This window comes from Dufourea novaeangliae, unplaced genomic scaffold (genome assembly GCF_001272555.1).
Source record: "Dufourea novaeangliae isolate 0120121106 unplaced genomic scaffold, ASM127255v1 scaffold133, whole genome shotgun sequence".
NCBI lineage: Eukaryota > Metazoa > Arthropoda > Insecta > Hymenoptera > Halictidae > Dufourea > Dufourea novaeangliae.
Genome location: NW_015374011.1, coordinates 1330559 through 1347276, shown reverse-complemented (window position 1 = coordinate 1347276; position 16718 = coordinate 1330559). Strand labels below are relative to the sequence as shown.

The window sequence follows — 16718 nt, the reverse complement described above, 5'->3', positions numbered from 1 at the left end:
AATGCCACTTGACCATTTCGTGTCTGCTGTTCGAAACAACCGACCCAAGAAATGTCTTCGGCAAGCAGAGGTAATTAAAAAGCTGTTTGTGCTTGGCGATGTTACGTAAATTCGTACGAAAAGTAAATGAAACGGAAGCCGCACGAAATTTCGATAGTTTACGATTTCGTAGGGTTTAGATGTTAGCGATAATTCGAGTAATTTCGAGCAACGCTCGGATAAGATCGCGGCTGGCAGAGACAGAACGCGTATAAAAAATTCGATCGGCAAATTTAATCGTGCCGTTTTGAATTTAACTTTGGAAACCGAAGCGGTCTGGACGATTGGTTTCTCCAAACGCCACCGTCGGCCGTCGCCGCTGCGAACAAGTATGTATGTATTACAGCGAGTGACATCGGCCGTGATACAGTGCCGAGAACAGAGTTCATTGCTCCGTTAAAGAAGGCGGGTGTAGTGGCCCCGACTGGCGATTCTGGGTTTATTACCTCTGCCCGATCGCAAATACGTCGTCGTGTTTTTGCTCCGTAAGATACGGTACACTTTTCGAACGAAACGATCGCTAAGAATCGCGATACGTACCTTAATTCGATATCGCGTAACTTTCGAATTCCCTTCCTGTAGCTATTCTACGGTTACAGTGTTCCCTTGTAACTTCAACCGATCTTTCTGCTTTCTGGCCTATTTTTACACGATACTATCGACCACCAAAGTCTCGAAGCTACGAAATCTGTTCATTAGAAATGACTGAGCTTAATCTTTATGTTTTTGGGCTTAGGGAAACAAAGAATTCAAAGTACATTAGTAACAATGAAAATCGGAAGCTATGCAATGGCGGCGATGTCCCGAAGGATGATCGGTAGTTGTTGGTGGCGGTGATAATGGCGGTGGTGGTGGTAGTGGGTGGTGGTAGTAGTAATAATAGGAATAGTAGTAGCACTACTAGTAATAGTAGCGGTGATGGTGTTATAAATACATGTGTATTATACCGGTGTGGCGCGATGTGGCGCGGCTCGACACGACGTCCGCAGCCGTGGTTATGCTGTTCAAAATTTGGAGGGGATGGAGGACACTTTCACTCTCACAGGTGTATGACCGCGTCGGGAGTTGGAACTACTTGTTACCTGAACGAAAGATACGCAAAGGAAGATAGACGGAGACCGCGAAAGAGGGATGTTGTGGAAGAGGAGGGGCTTGGAGAGGGGGATGGTGGGGAATTGTATGAGGGAGCACGACAAAAAAGTAGGATGCATAAAAATTCATCGAATACTTCGTCTCGACAATCTTTTTTCGAACGCCGAGCTAAATGTAGAAAAAGAGTTTGGAAGGGTTAAAGAAGGGGAAGTGACGAAAAAATACGATAAGGTGGAGCAGAAGAAAAAAAAAAAAGAAGGAGAAAGACAACAGAGCGGAGGGGAAATGGAACGACAAGGTAGAAAGACAACGGAAGTATATATATTTAGTACAATTGTACGGTGGTTCACAAAACGGAACGCACCGCACGCATGATCCGCTAGATAACGGCCCAGCAATCGCATATTTAGTATCTACCAGTCAGTGTGCATTCTTCTTCGACCGATTGTTTCGACGTTGTCAAGCTTACTGAGTGAGTATATACTTACTTAATTAACACTTACTTTTCGTTGCATATTCAGGTATTTAATCTTTATTTGTTACCTACTTGACGCCGCGTCCACGTCATCGGGATGGAATATTCGCGTAGATCGTTGAAATCACCGAAGCGATCACCGAATAGAATCGTTGCCACGAGCGAAATACTTCTAACGTTATCGTTTTCAAATACGAACGTATGTATGTATGTACTGGGATAGAAAGTAAAGGGGGATAGCAGGAAAAGGACGAGAAGAAACGCGTCGGCGCGTACACACGGGGATAGAGACAGAAATACAGGTGGAGAAAGAGGCAGGACGGGTCCGGAGGAGACTGATCGAGGGTCACTGAACCGCGAAAGAACATCGTTTTTTGGTCAATGTACGCACTACCGAAATACATTCTCGTCTCAAGGCTTGAGACGGTCCCCATACTTCCAACTGGTTCCAGTGGGTCAGTGGTTCACGAGGGACCAACCAGAGCAGTGTACATACTTCAGAATCATATATACACTTACGAATATTCGATAGTCGCGGCATATTTCTTGCATCGAATTTATCGATTCTGCATGAAGTATAAATGACAAAAGAAAAAAAGAAATTGTCGAACAATGCATCTACATACTTAGTCACGTGTGTTTCTTTATCGTCTATGAAGCTTCACGATCGTTTCACCCTGTGTTAGACGATGGCCAAGTTCGAGAAGCTTATCGAACCTTTTTTTACCGCGAGTGACGAAACAATATGCTATTTTCACGAAGAACAGGACGATAGGAGCTTGATATTAATCGTAAAAAAAAGAAAAACGAGAGAAAGAGTATGCAAGAGCTAGTAGGTACTCGTGTAAATGTGAGATCATTGTAATGAACGTGAAACAACCATTCTTCTCGATTGCGGTTCCAACAGGTCCGGTTAGAATTTAGGCTACGTGGAGCACCTACCCGAATCTGGAACAGACTGTCAGGGTCGTTGACCTTACTTTCGGTGCTGTTTGGGAGAAGATTTTTTTGACTGCAACGTCTTTTTTTTACAATTTATTTATAAGCACGTGAAATTTCTCGAAATGAACCTTGTTGTTCCGGTAAAACTAGCTGTTCATCGGTGAACAGATAATTATCGTTAACATTGCAACGATTTAATGATAAAATTTTCTTTTGCTTTCCGTGGAAACAAATATGATGCTAATGGTATCGTACAGTAATCGAGAAAAGATGTAAAAAAATGCGAGACTCGAAGCGAAAGGCTCGAAACGATTTCGAGATGATATTGTGTCCGTGTACTGAATTACGTGGCCGACTACCGAATCATTTTGACCTACATATTCGATACGAACCAATATCGTTGTCGTCACGAGCGTCTGGAACCGATAAATTATAGATTCGTATAAAGTTTCGTAAATTCCTTAGTAAAGAGACAGTACTTATGCAGCCGTTTACGCAGCGTATCACGATCGAGTGTAACGTTCCGTCTGACAACAACGAGTGAATGAAAGGAAGTTTATTTATCAAGCTGTTGTTGCGATAACAGGAGCCCACTTTTTAGTACAACAAGCACAACGCGTACGAATAGATAAGCTGGATGAAAGGCTAATAAGTGGGCATTCGCATCGTAATCTCTGGATCATTGTTATTCTATGAATTTGCATCGACTCGATGGAAATCATGCTATGGTACACAATTAACGACCTCGAAAACAATTCGGATATTGGATCTTGGGAACAAGAATTAGGTCTGTTGAAATGCGAAACGTGAACGGCCATCGATCGTTTGTCTACGTAAAAACAGTAATTTTTCCAGAATCGACGGAAATCGTAGTGCCCGCAATTCGACTATCAGTTAGTACAGCCAAGTTTTGTCAAGTAACACACGTACGATAACAGGATACGTGAAATGGATGTTAAATGTTTCCCCACACAAGTGGTTCTATGTGTATATAACGATTCGATGGGTGTTTCGTTTCTTGGACATTCGTGCTGTTCGGTGGAAAGGTCCTATTCTCTGCGATTGTTGCGTAAACGATGAAGCCTACGATTATTGGTGAAAATGTCGCATTAATACGGATAATAGGATTGTCGTTGGTCATTTCCACGATGGAAATTGGTGCAGACGCTGCAACAACTCGACGATCGATATTATCGATCATTCCACCGATACCAAAGTACCGTGGAACGTTTGCGGAAACACATGCACATGAAACAATCGGTAATGAATGGATCGATGAACAAGGGTAAAGAAACTATGGAAAAAACACCACCCCTCATTTTTCTCTGTTGCCGGCAGCAAACCATATAAGGTCTTGGACAGAATACGATAGACAGAACATCTGGGAACTGAGCGGCTTGTACGAAGGAGACATAATGCTACCGAACGAAAACGTCGAATCGAAGAACGGCTTGGTGAAAACTGCGACCCGTTGGCCGGGGGGGATTGTACCTTACCACATAAGGGAGGAGGAATTCGGTATACTTGCTTTCATTCGTTTAAAAATCTCCTCTAGCACAGCTCATGTAAGCATAAACATAACAGAATCGTAGAATTAGTTGTACGTATATACGTAATACATTCATAGACGAAGAGGAGATCGAGTTGATCGAAGGTGCCATCAAGGAATACCATGAAAACACCTGTCTACGTTTTCGACCTTACAAGAAAACAGATAAAGACTACATCACCATAGAAGGGAACAAGTCGGGATGTTGGTCTTTGGTCGGTCGACACGATCGCGGGCAAGTAGTGAATTTACAAAATCCAGGATGCGTGCAGCACGGTGTGATCGTTCACGAACTGATGCACGCAGTAGGCTTTTACCATCAACAAAGTGCAGCAGATCGCGACGAATGGGTCACGATAAATTGGACAAACGTAAAGCCAGGTAAATTAACGACCATTTTCATCGACAAGTTCAACATGTATGTAAGTTAGTAAACGTTGTTATACCGTTACACGCAGGTAAAGAACACAATTTTAATAAATACGACAATCATACTGTTACCGATTATGGAATCAGTTATGACTATACAAGCGTGATGCACTACAGTTCTCATGCGTTTTCGAAAAACGGTGAACCGACTATTACGCCAAAAGTAAGTATATACTCGAGATATTAGGGTTTCTATTAATCGTGGCAAATTTAAAAGCGAACTTAACCGTTTGATAACACAGAAAAAAAAAGTAAAGCTTGGTCAACGAAAAGGACTAAGTGGAAAGGATATACTAAAGTTACAAGCGATGTATAAAGACGAATGTGGCGATCGGAAACCTGAAGGGCCTACGAGGGACTAGCACTTTCTTTAACATATTCATCGATCACAACACTGAACACTTGAACAGGATCGATTCGATTTGATTAATCATTTTTCTCTCGATTACTCGATGATTACTTTAATTCCGTCCAAGGAGAATTTCTGTACGCAATGTGACTACAAAGACAATAAAGAAGTAAGAAAGAAGACAGCCGACGCGTGTTTGATAGAAAAAATACTCGTTTCGTGTACTTTCAAACGTGTCATGTACAAAGTATGCGAAGAATGTGAACACAATTTGTAGCGTGTATCTTATTTAATAAGAGGGCTTATTGTCATATCATGCATAGGCCGCTGCACTTCGTGATACACATCATGGAATTGTTCAATCTTCACTGGCAGAATATATTTTTGCTTCATCGATACCCTAAAAATCAACAGTTCTTCGTATTTATTTTCCGATTTGTTCTTTAATTATTTCAAATTCAACGTGATGTTACTGACCTCGGAAAATTCCGGTTTGATATCCTCCAACATTTTTGTACTCAGTATTCCTACGCTTAGAACATTCGACCACGCGTCTTCCAACGTTGCCCGAAAACATCCGCCAAGTAGCCTGATCAAGCAACAGCATCTTGCAGAAGTTATATCATCCGTCGCCGCTAATAGACGACAAAGCATCATTGCCGCATCCTCTTTTATAGAATCGACATTTCATTCGTGTTAACGCAAAAATCAATGAAACAATCGTAGATATGAAAGAACAAATGATCATTCTGCGCAAAGAAACATACCGGCTTGATCCCAAACTAAAACAACTCTTTTCACTAAATTTGCATTCTCAGGCTGAGATCGTAATATTTCATTGAAAATCGCAATTAGATTTCCCAGTATCCGTTCCTCTCTTAACTTCAACAGTTCCTTTAAAAATTCTATTCCATTCACGGCGTAAATAGCATCGCAGAATTGAGTTAGAAATTTTTTCTGGTTATGTATCAATCTACAAAGTACGAGTATGCTGTATTCCAACGTTTCAAAGCGATTTGCGTTCCATTTTATCGCAACATTGTCGTCCAAATTTTCTAGTTTATATTTCCTGTTGTACGGTTTGCGAGAACCCTTAGACATTAAGAGTTTTAATGCGAAGACGAGATTTGGTACGACCCAAACATCTAAATATACTTGCTCGATTTTATCAAGATAGTCTTTTGGTGGACAATTTGAAGCAACAAATGGTAAAGACAGAAGACAAGCTACGTATTTTACGACTCGAAAACTCGCCCGCGGATTTCTTAACGGGGACACGAATACCGAAACACAATTCTGTTGAAGCAGCGAGTCCATTTCACCGTCCATGATTTCTTCCATGGATTTTTGTAAGAACGCGATCCATTCTTCGTTTTCGATATTACTTTCAACGGTTACTGGATTCCAATCAGATAAGCTGTTGCTTCGCGATTCATCTTCGTCGTTTGCTAAATCATCCTTTAGAAGGTGCGAACCAGTGACTGTGCCTTCTTCAACTATTACAACCTTGTCTTTCACAAAAGGATGTTCTAGAAGGGCAGGCCAAGTTAATCTTCGTGACGGATCTTTCTGTAGCAGTCTCTGTTTGCAAATGTATTATCAATAAGTAAACTCAAATGGAAAACTTGTCAAGCTGGAAGTAGTAATCTAAATCTATTACAACCTGTAGGAAACTTTTGCAGTTATCAGAAATACAATCTGGCCACCTTATCTGTACATCTCTTATCAGTCTAATTAAATGTAATATAGAGTTTGTATTAAAAGGTGGAGCACCTGTAACTATTTCAAAAACTATACAGCCAAGGGACCTAAAAACAGATTGATTTGTATATAACAAGCATTAAATTTGATCACATACAAATCTAACTTACCACAAATCCACGTTGTAATCATAAGGATGTTCTTCTATAAGTTCTGGAGCCATGTATAATGGTGTTCCCTTTATAGAAGTTAACATACATGTTCCTGTCTTCATGCTACGAGCAAATCCAAAATCACACAGCATCGCTTGCCCATTTTGTTTGATAAGTACATTCTGAGGTTTAATATCCCTAAGGAACAATCATTCGTTGGTATTTGGAAACATATAATAACATAGTAACATAGAAATCCAAACCTGTGTAATATTCCTTTTGAGTGCAGATAATAAAGTGCAGAGACAAGATCACAAGTTATTGCTTGTGTTCTGTCAACTGACAAATGGCCACTTTTACTAGTCCTTAATACCTTGTGCAGATCCTTTGGCACGTATTCTGTTTCAACCCATATCTAAAACAAAAATTACTCTTTCAGAACAATAATATACATGTAACCTTCGTGTAAATATGAATTCATGTCTCTACCTCACTCTTATTTTCATAGCATCCATATATTGGTACTATATTTGGATGTTGAAGTTCGCGCTGAATTTCCCATTCTTGACGTAAACTTTTCAGTTCTTCATCAGACCTCCCATGCTACATGATGGTTTTTCGTTACACGACACAGCCGACACAAACAACAACAAAAACGTAAGGAGAATTATCGGGGCAAAAGAGTAACAGACAACAAGAATTTTGTTGAGAAACAAATGTTTGCAGGTGTACCTTTTGAACCGCTTTAATGGCTACTATTTCACCATCAAAGTATCGTTTTGCTTTGAACACTTGTCCGAAAGAACCCTCACCCACTAGTTCACACGTTGTGTACGCACCGAAAGCCATTTCTCTATGTAATAGATATAAATCTGAAAGTTGTATCGAGATACACAATAGAACACAGTGGAAGTTTATACGGAACAAGGGGAAACCTGTTGTAAATAGAACCACACGACTTCGACATAGTCACAACTGGAGATTCGTGTTTACTGAGAGAAAAAGTCCTATTCGGTTCGCTGAGAAAAATACTTTTCTCTTAGTATCAGTCAATCAAAAGTCTTTAAATTCTCTATATATGTAGGTACAAATTATCAAAATATTCGGCCATAATATTTCAACTCGACATCACTAACTAAAGGGAAACGTCTTTTAGTATATATCGTGATACTAAACGGATATCTACATTGTATACATCTACTTATAATGTATTTTGTCTGTCGCGATATACATATAACTAAAAAATATGTACATCAATTATTTGTTCCATTTCCTTAAATCGATGTTGTTGCACAGAACAATTCAATATTACAGCCTTTTCAATGATCATTTAATTGTTTTGTAGGTCACGAAAAATGTGATCAAAACATCCGGTAACGCCATCTACTAAAAGAACGTTCCATATTATTACTATCAAGACTATTCCATTAAAACGATATTTTCGGATTTTCATAGCAGAATGATGATAAGTTTCTTTAAAACTGCAAGGAAAACTAAATTAACGACAGGGGAATGCACATGGCAATTTTATTTGTACAAGCAAGTGCTCGAAATTAATAAACAGAATTAACGACATAGTCACTAATATTCATTTCTTTCTTCTTTCAACGATAAAATTTTTCAGTTTCATCATATTGCGCTTCTGTACTCATACAGGCCTCACGGTGGTAATGTTGCTTCCTTTTTTTGTTATAATCTCGTTCTCTGGAATGAGATCTTTTATGTTTGCGCTCCTTTCGCACTTTCCAGGGTTCCGTTGTAGTTTGCGAATTCTTATCTCGTGACTCTTGGTTCTTTAACGAAGATGCATGCGTTGTTTCGATACGATCCTTTCGGAAACTACTGCTTCCGTGATAATCTTTCGACTCTCTGAGAAAGAGATTACAATCGTTAAACGCCGAAGACGTGTTTTGCATTACATTATCTAGACGTTTTTTTGAAGTTTGAGCTTCCAGAAGATCCACGACTTTTGCATCATGATCAGTTTGACGCGTGCCTGATATATGATCAATGTATAACTCCATTTCTTGATTTATAATCTCTCTAAGAATTTCTGTGTGAGATTTTTTATTTGTATGAACGCCTCTATGTTTGGCTCTGCGTCTTTTTAAATTACGTTCTTGCACGAGTAACTCTAAGAACGATAATTTTTTATCTTCCTTGTCCTGACATTGTCTGGAAGAAAATGGGAATATTTTTTTTTCATTTAAAAGGTAAGATTTTCGTTTCAAGCTAATAAAAAGAAATGTTATCTATGAAGACTTACAGTTTACCCGTATCAGCAAAATTATGTCCATCATTCATATTACTAGTATGCGAAACAATATACTTGTGTAGTATTTTCCTTTCATCAGGAGTAAAATCTGCGAAGATTCTATCACATGTTCGTGGAATTAACCGTTCACCCAAACCTAGTATCAGTGTTAAGAATGTGTTTTGAAAGTATGCATATATTTAAAATACAAGCAGAATAAGAAAACATAAAGCTAGTATCTTCTATTATTTTAATATTTAGCAAAGAACACGAAAAAGGATATATAGAGCTTGTGCCGAGTATGATATTCATAATTTTCTGGAAAAAATTCAGCAATTTAAAATATTTAAAGATACGTTTGCATGATTTGTTTTGTGTTACTAACCGATTCTTATGGTTGGATCTTTTCTTTTTGCTTCTTGTAGAATATTATTTTGTAAATATACATCTGCAAGTATAAGCATTTATTATGTACTAAAAATAAGATGTCATTGTTAACCATGCACAATGCTTACCCAATTTTATGGAAAAAGGAGAGCATAAAGATAAGTTTGGTTCAGACAATGGCACATCGAATTCACTGTAACCATCTTCTTTCCATTGACAAAGCTCTAAATGTTGATCTAAGTTTTCTTTTCCAATGCGATGTGATGAATCGTATGGACATATCAGATGGTTATCATTCTGAGGACATAAAAAATCAGGTACTTTTATCGGTATACCTACAGATATTCATAACTTAATTTACTTACATCGATTTCTATACTTTCCATTGTCCAACCTAAGGCAGAAGTAAGCTCTGTGATTTCTTTATGAACTTCTTTTGTGAAATTATTTAAATTTCGATATCGAATTTCCCGCTGATTTAAAGTACAATTTAACATTTTGATTCTTTTTGTAAATGATTCTATAGAAGGGAATAATGATATGACAAAGTTGATAACCTATGTCCTATATAAGTAAACGCGCTTTAGTTGCAGTGATGTTAAAATTTCTTCAATTATCGTTATACTCTTTTTTTAGCCGTATTCACTCTGAATTTGTAAAATATAATTTTAATATCTTCTACACTTTAGAATAAAAACAATTATTGCTTAACAATAACTCAGCTTCCGTTAGGAGAAAAAGTGACATAGGGTAAAAATCGACAAGGTGGCACCAAAAAGTGCACGGTGTGAGCGTGGGGTTACGGAGGCCCCGGTGGAGGCGCCATTGATCACGTGGGGGAGAGCGTGGGGTCACGGAGCCCCCGGTGGAGGCGCCATAGACCCTGCACGGAGGCCCCGGTGGAGGCGCCATTGGTCACGCGGGGTGAGAGCGTGGGGTCACGGAGCCCCCGGTGGAGGCGCTATAGACCCTGCACGGCGGCCTCGGTGGAGGCGCCATTGATCACGTGGGGCGAGAGCGGGGGTCACGGAGCCCCCGGTGGAGGCGCAATAGACCCTGCACGGAGGCCCCGGTGGAGGCGCTATTGATCACGTGGGGAGAAACCGTGGGGTCGCGGAGCCCCCGGTGGAGGCGCCGTAGACCCTGCGCGGTGAGAGCGTGGGGCCACGGAGCCCCGGTGGAGGCGCCATAGACCCTGCTCGGAGGCCCCGGTGGAGGTGCCTTTGATCATGTGGGCTGAGAATGTGGGGTCACGGAGCCCCCGAAGCATGCTAAAGAGACCCCGTGTGTGTGAGATGCATCATGTACAATTAGAATTTCAACGATTTATAAATAAAAGTACACACGGCTGAACTCAACGATAAATTTATTAATAAAATTATTTATAAAACTTAGGATCGATAAATTAAACATCAAAACTGAACATTTGAAATAATCCATAAATTATTAACAAACTTCAATATTCAAAATCAACGCGCAAAACTACAATCAAGTCCCGACATACATATTTATTTATCGTGTATATCTTATATGACGGATATTGTTTGGAATTTATACATATGTTTATGTTTAAATAGATAAAGTATAGCATTGTATTTTATTGTCTCTCAACGCAGAAACAACTTGTGTGTTGGGTAGAGATGGCGTGCAAAATCACTAACGGTGATTTATCACAGTGATCGCCGAATCACGATCACGGGCGTGATTTAACTTCATTCACAACCGTGATTGCGATTTTTCTATCTTGGGTGAATTTGCTCACTGGAGGAAAACAAAATAATAGTAGAGAAAATATATATTTACATATAATTATTTTGGTATTAACGCGCAATAGTACCATTAATTCCCGTATGGTGCGCAGTGCTTCCTGCATGGTGCGCAGTGGTCATCTTATACTTCGTCTGTGCTGATACAATATCTTCAATTTAAATTACAAGAGAAAGAACCGCGGTAAATTTATCAGGCTGCGTTACACAGATTAGTTTTATAATAACGTTATTAAATCATTTTATTGTAAATTATCCTAAACGAATACTCTAAGTGTTTCTTCAAGTTATTAGTTTCAATTATGAACTGCATATTGGATAAGTGACTATCTATGTATATCGGTTCGGAAAAATTACAATGATAACAATTCTAGATGAAATTGAAAATATTTCGATTATATTACAGGAAATAGATAGTAATTCGGAGTGAACGTGTTAAATTATTAAAAATAATTAATATTACTAGCAATATTTAAACGATATCTCTCGAGATTACGTGGATAATATCGTAAAATAAGATTTACATTTTGCAATTTGAAATGGATGCAACTATTCCATACGAAGATGGATTTTCTCGTTATAAACGAACAGAACGACAAGAAATGATGATAGCTGCTCCATTGGACTTGTCGTTTAAAAAAGCAACTACTATGAAAGGTATGTTACTATGTGTGTACCTTGATTCAACTAATTTAAATGGTTATGATACCATAAAGAAGAAATAGATGATCGTTTTTTTTAAGGCACTAGGTTTTAATGAAAACTGTCCTTTTATTCCAAGAGAATTAGCAGACAAACGTCCGCAAGCAGCACGAACAGGTAAAATTCCATTACGAACGCCTACAGATCGTTTCGTAACGTGTTCGTTATGGTTAAGCAATAATTTATTGACCTCAATGGATGGATTCGAAAGTTTTGCACATAAACTTCTCGATGAACCCGTGTACCTTAGCTGGCTCGATGTTTCGTTTAATGAAATAAAACAAATCGGAGACGACATTATGAAATTCCCAAATTTAAAAATCATTTACCTGCACGGAAATAACATATCAAATATCAACGATGTCGTGAAATTGAAAAACTTGCAAAATCTTAGATCTTTAACATTACATGGGAATCCCATTGAAAATCTTCAATATTATAGAGGATATATTGTTCATATTCTTCCACAATTGTCAGCTCTAGACTTTTCCGCCGTTCTCTCTGCTGAGAAGAAGAGAGCACCACCAGCTGGGTTTTATAAAGTAATATATGGTACTACATGAATATAAAACTTTATTTTTAAATTGCATTTGTATTAAATACACGCCCATTTAAGTATTGTTACTTGTAACATTTCTCTGAGAATGTACCGTTCTTTTTTTTTTCTTCACAAGGTACTTTGAGTGGACACTCTTACAAGTGATTCATTTCAATCCTATAGTTATCGTTTTTAAATTAACTCAAGATATGTACCATAAAGTGGAAACTAATCGTTCTAGTTGTTTTCTGTCAATTAACAGAGGTAAAAAAGGCCTCAGAAATTACAAAATCGATACAACTGCAAATGCAATTGCAGTGTCTTGGCTGTAGAATCAAACAATTTTTTATACAGTAAATGGTTCAATGTCGTCTGTGTTTACTGCGATGTTTACTTGATTTTTCTGTTTCTCTTTCACGAGATCGACTGCGCGATCTATAACGGCTACGCGAAGATTTATGACTGCCGGATCGTCTTCGTTGCGCTTTTTTCGGTTTTCGCGATCGTCCGTGACTGTGGCTGCGGGATCTGCTTCTGCTGTGTTTCTTTCTCTTGGAATGCTTTGTTCCTTCACCTCTTGATGGCGAAGTACTCGGAGACTTTGAACGCCTAAACAAATATAATCAAGTTTCATTTGAATCATCCCAAGACTTAACGGATATATTTCTTAACAGTATTATACCTAGGAGATTTTGTCCTTTCGGGTGCCGCGTGGGTACCACTACGACTAATAAAACCACCCCAGGCATTATGATGCTTAGGCAGTGGTGGGCTTGGCGTGTGACTATCAATATCGCCTCCCCTAGCTTTGGTTCTGGCTTCTTCATACTGTCGCCGAAGTTCTTCTACACGTTTTTCTAATTGTTCTGGTTTAACACGGGGTCGATAATAGAGTCGTAATATACGACGACAAACATCTCTAATGGCAGATTCGTTGACTTTAAAGAGGGAAAACCAAGCAGGAGATGTAGGTAGTGGAAGTTGCAGTTGTCTAGCCCCTAAATAGACACATGCACAAGCTACTGTTTCTGGCTGATGTCTTAAAAATACATCAGACCTTAGTGAGTCATTCATATAATTCCAACATTGTTGCATCAGAGCCTTATTCTTTTCATAACCCAATACTTGCAAGTACATAACAATAATTTTATGAGGGTGTTTTACATGAACGCAGAAACCTAACTCTTTTAGAACTCTCCTTTCAGATTTAATTACTTGATTTTTCAATGCCACATAATTCTGGTCAAGGACCACTGGTTGTATTGGTCTAAAAGATATTTAAAAATGATAAACATATAATTATATATACATATAATTTAAAAATAGTACTAGAAGTATTAAATCCTATTTACTTTTGACTGGAGACTTGTTTTATGTGATTAAAAACATTAATGACATCCCTTATACGCCTTGGTGCTTCCTCAATTTTACTAGCTAAACAAATACAACCCATTGCAGTTGTTTCCATATTATGCCTAACTAACGATTTACTGTAATAAAATCGTTGAAATATTACTTGTCCTGTGGCCATCGCAACCTGTTCAAAGCATTAAAATAGAATTCATGGTATGGCGTAGAGGTTATAGAGGTTACAACGTTTACAAACACTTTGTTTACTTGCAAAAGAAATCACATACCTGCGGTAGTTTTAGCAAAATACCAGCGGTTTGTATTAATTCGCATCCTAGTATTCGTAGGTCCGTTTCGGTTTCCGCGTCCAATCCGTCTAAATGCGACGGCGTCGAATTAAGCTTCTCGTCGGGTAAAAGACAATTCTGTAATGTTAATACGATCTTTCCATACGGTTTCGTGTTCCCCGTAGTTGTATTTTTCGCAGGGACGACTGAATTTTCTTTCATGTTATTCATTTTTTTCAAAATTCAAGGAAAAGGAAAAGATTTATTCCTTCAAACACTATTCACACGGCAGGTTAACCTTACATTTTTCCGAACACCATACCTCCGACTCAAAACCATAAACTTAGATATTTAGTGAAAGAAATGTTAATCATGTGTGATTCAATTTTTCGCTAGAGCGCTACCGTCGACTCTTGAATGCCAGTTGGTCCTCCTGACACTTCCGAAATTTATGAATACTGTAACATTAATAAAGCAAGTTATATATTAATTAAAAAATTTATATCATTTTATATACTTTCAATACAGTACACTTGATAATTTCGTCACTTTCTGTTAGTTACAAATTTGTAATTGTGTCCTTGGTATGTTTTCCTTGTTGTGGCAGCATTGCGTATGTATGCATGAATCAGTTAATAGGTTGCCGAACGCGGCAGCGCGTACATAACGGCTACCTCGAAAGGTTTTAAATTTTAAAACTTAGAACTCGTTCTACATTTAATTAACAAAAAGTAGTGAAAATTGGTGGAGTGTAGTTCGAAGCAGAATAACATAACGAAGAAAAATCAAGGTATCATATTCGTTTCGCGATAAAGATTGAGAATGAATTCTCCTCCGAACCTTGCAGCATACTTGCAAGGTTTATTGCAACAACATTATAACATGGTATTCCGCATTGTTTACAGGTTTATCAGCCTATTGCTAGCTGTTTTTGATGTACGAGAACTATCAAGGCAGCAAATCGGTGAGTCTATTTTTATACGTTACACTAATAGTATAAAATCTCCAAAGTAATTCAACATCGTTTACTCCAAGATGGCCGACAATTTCAAATTTTTCTCGCGCCTCTATGATTCAGAGATAGGAAAAGAACATCACGTTTTTACTTTTCGGTATATAATAATATATTCCATCAGTTGTTACATGTCAGTTCTCTCTATTATTTGAAACGAATATCCACAGTACCGCACCGATGCATTCGTTGCGATTGTGTTCGGAGGTTTTGGTGATCTTTTTTCACAAGTTCCTTGATCGATTTCAATAGAAACGTTGTCGAACTTACAGAGTAATAGGATTTTGCGAATATCTCGCAAAAACGATATACTAAGTATAATTATAAATATATACAGGTCAAGAAATAATACATATAATATAATACAGTCGCATAACATAACAATATTATCATACAACGTATACATAGTACAATAGTAACTGATAGTGAAACGTAACGCAAAAGGTAAATAAAAAAACTAACAATAGCGTAGAAATCGTTCGTACATCATTCAATTCATTGTATCCTAGCTCCTCTGAATATACTTTCTCCTTCGTTTTCGGTCCCTGTGTACTACCCTTTATGTATAATTTATAAGTTAAATGAACAGGAAAATTTTGTGAAAGCAGATTTCACATTTGCTGTAAGATTTTCGTTGTGCTGATTTAATTCTGTATTCGTGTGATCAGTTGACTGCGAATATCTATGCATTTAGAGCATATATATAATAAAATAGAAACTTCCATAAAGATCGATATATAATTTACTTCATCTCCGATTTAATGAAAACTTTAATAGGGGGAGTAAGTTTCCATTAATTTTCATTTTTGTACATTAGTCTCAAAAACTGTAAATTTTCATAAACATCCACAGTCTGATGTTCTATTATTTTAGTGATAACTAACGAAAAAATCAAACGAATCGCGGTTTACATCGATAGAAAATTCACTAGTTGTTCAGGATCAGTTAAACGTAATCCCTTGTACAACTTTCAATCCGTAGGATACATGTCCCCTATCGTTTGTATAAAGTTATAAGAGTAAAGGAGGTAATCTTAGTGTTGTTAAAATGAGCGTCGAGTCTTGAGCTTTAAGAGTTCGAGTCGCGATTCAAACCTTAAAGGCTCGAACCTTCAAGGTTCGAAGCTTGAGCCGTGAAAGCTCGAGTCTTTAACGCTCGAGCCTGTAAGCTTGAAGGCTCGAGTCGTATAAATTGTATCTAGTGAAGTGATGTACAGAACTCGAGTTTTCTAAGCCCTAAAACTTAACTTTAAAGTTTTCAGTTTTGAACTCTAATATTACACCAAACTCAAGCTTTTAAAGCTTTAAGGGGGAATTATACAAAAACGTACAGAAAAGCATGTTTTTTGTAAATTCACAAATCATTTCTTCATAAAATGTTCATACTTTTTGTAGAACTTTCTGTTTCTGATATCATATTATTTATTGTATGGGTAATTTTAATGAAAGAATTGATTCAAATCATTATACAAATTGCGACACAGCAAAGCTCCTAACCCAGTAAACAACTGATACTAAGAAAGGGATATAAAACATGAAACAAAATAACCATTGAATAATAGACGGAATAAAACATTGCTAAAAATTTCTCTGTAATGTTTGAAATGCGGTATTACTGACTGAAAACACTCTTACGCCGTGAGGGTCATAGATGAGCGGCAGCCAGATTAATGTACTATGCATGATACTTTTACA

General features: G+C 37.8%; 5 protein-coding genes across 5 annotated transcripts; 2 read left to right on the top strand and 3 right to left on the bottom strand.

Moving 5' to 3' along the window:
* The first annotated feature begins 3750 nt into the window (after positions 1 to 3750).
* Positions 3751 to 4888, top strand: LOC107188521 (zinc metalloproteinase nas-13). Its single transcript, XM_015576823.1, has 5 exons — positions 3751 to 3808; positions 3887 to 4066; positions 4176 to 4478; positions 4556 to 4689; positions 4769 to 4888. Exons 2-5 carry the CDS (start codon positions 3964 to 3966, stop codon positions 4886 to 4888), a joined length of 660 nt encoding a protein of 219 aa, XP_015432309.1. The 5' UTR covers positions 3751 to 3808; positions 3887 to 3963.
* A 211-nt stretch (positions 4889 to 5099) lies between these two features.
* LOC107188520 (serine/threonine-protein kinase fused) lies at positions 5100 to 7577 on the bottom strand. Its single transcript, XM_015576822.1, has 8 exons — positions 7461 to 7577; positions 7218 to 7331; positions 6992 to 7143; positions 6747 to 6926; positions 6539 to 6683; positions 5643 to 6456; positions 5353 to 5543; positions 5100 to 5275 (listed from the first exon to the last, which is right to left on the bottom strand). Exons 1-8 carry the CDS (start codon positions 7575 to 7577, stop codon positions 5234 to 5236), a joined length of 1755 nt encoding a protein of 584 aa, XP_015432308.1. The 3' UTR covers positions 5100 to 5233.
* Positions 7578 to 8332: 755 nt separating this feature from the next.
* Positions 8333 to 10011, bottom strand: LOC107188519 (U11/U12 small nuclear ribonucleoprotein 48 kDa protein-like). Its single transcript, XM_015576821.1, has 5 exons — positions 9735 to 10011; positions 9498 to 9666; positions 9368 to 9430; positions 8995 to 9139; positions 8333 to 8903 (listed from the first exon to the last, which is right to left on the bottom strand). Exons 1-5 carry the CDS (start codon positions 9864 to 9866, stop codon positions 8333 to 8335), a joined length of 1080 nt encoding a protein of 359 aa, XP_015432307.1. The 5' UTR covers positions 9867 to 10011.
* A 1663-nt stretch (positions 10012 to 11674) lies between these two features.
* Positions 11675 to 12400, top strand: LOC107188558 (leucine-rich repeat-containing protein 51-like). The gene is made up of 2 exons (XM_015576863.1): positions 11675 to 11792; positions 11919 to 12400. Exons 1-2 carry the CDS (start codon positions 11675 to 11677, stop codon positions 12398 to 12400), a joined length of 600 nt encoding a protein of 199 aa, XP_015432349.1.
* A 3-nt stretch (positions 12401 to 12403) lies between these two features.
* On the bottom strand, positions 12404 to 14343 carry LOC107188557 (cyclin-L1). The gene is made up of 4 exons (XM_015576862.1): positions 14013 to 14343; positions 13728 to 13912; positions 13058 to 13642; positions 12404 to 12984 (listed from the first exon to the last, which is right to left on the bottom strand). The coding sequence occupies exons 1-4, from the start codon at positions 14241 to 14243 to the stop codon at positions 12738 to 12740; spliced, it is 1248 nt and encodes a 415-aa protein (XP_015432348.1). The 5' UTR covers positions 14244 to 14343; the 3' UTR covers positions 12404 to 12737.
* Between the last annotated feature and the right edge of the window lie 2375 nt (positions 14344 to 16718).

Coding starts and splice junctions, on each gene's coding strand:
- LOC107188520 (XM_015576822.1), bottom strand. CDS start 7,577: ATGGCTTTCGGTGCGTACACAACGTGTGAACTAGTGGGTGAGGGTTCT. Junction 7,332..7,460: donor CCATTAAAGCGGTTCAAAAG/GTACACCTGCAA, acceptor ACCATCATGTAG/CATGGGAGGTCTGATGAAGA. Junction 7,144..7,217: donor GCTATGAAAATAAGAGTGAG/GTAGAGACATGA, acceptor TTTTTGTTTTAG/ATATGGGTTGAAACAGAATA.
- LOC107188521 (XM_015576823.1), top strand. CDS start 3,964: ATGCTACCGAACGAAAACGTCGAATCGAAGAACGGCTTGGTGAAAACT. Junction 4,067..4,175: donor CATAAGGGAGGAGGAATTCG/GTATACTTGCTT, acceptor ATACATTCATAG/ACGAAGAGGAGATCGAGTTG. Junction 4,479..4,555: donor TTGGACAAACGTAAAGCCAG/GTAAATTAACGA, acceptor CGTTACACGCAG/GTAAAGAACACAATTTTAAT.
- LOC107188519 (XM_015576821.1), bottom strand. CDS start 9,866: ATGTTAAATTGTACTTTAAATCAGCGGGAAATTCGATATCGAAATTTA. Junction 9,431..9,497: donor TCCTTTTTCCATAAAATTGG/GTAAGCATTGTG, acceptor TTATACTTGCAG/ATGTATATTTACAAAATAAT. Junction 8,904..8,994: donor TTTGCTGATACGGGTAAACT/GTAAGTCTTCAT, acceptor ATTTTCTTCCAG/ACAATGTCAGGACAAGGAAG.
- LOC107188557 (XM_015576862.1), bottom strand. CDS start 14,243: ATGAATAACATGAAAGAAAATTCAGTCGTCCCTGCGAAAAATACAACT. Junction 13,913..14,012: donor TTTTGCTAAAACTACCGCAG/GTATGTGATTTC, acceptor TGCTTTGAACAG/GTTGCGATGGCCACAGGACA. Junction 12,985..13,057: donor GAAAGGACAAAATCTCCTAG/GTATAATACTGT, acceptor ATATTTGTTTAG/GCGTTCAAAGTCTCCGAGTA.
- LOC107188558 (XM_015576863.1), top strand. CDS start 11,675: ATGGATGCAACTATTCCATACGAAGATGGATTTTCTCGTTATAAACGA. Junction 11,793..11,918: donor AAAAGCAACTACTATGAAAG/GTATGTTACTAT, acceptor TTATTCCAAGAG/AATTAGCAGACAAACGTCCG.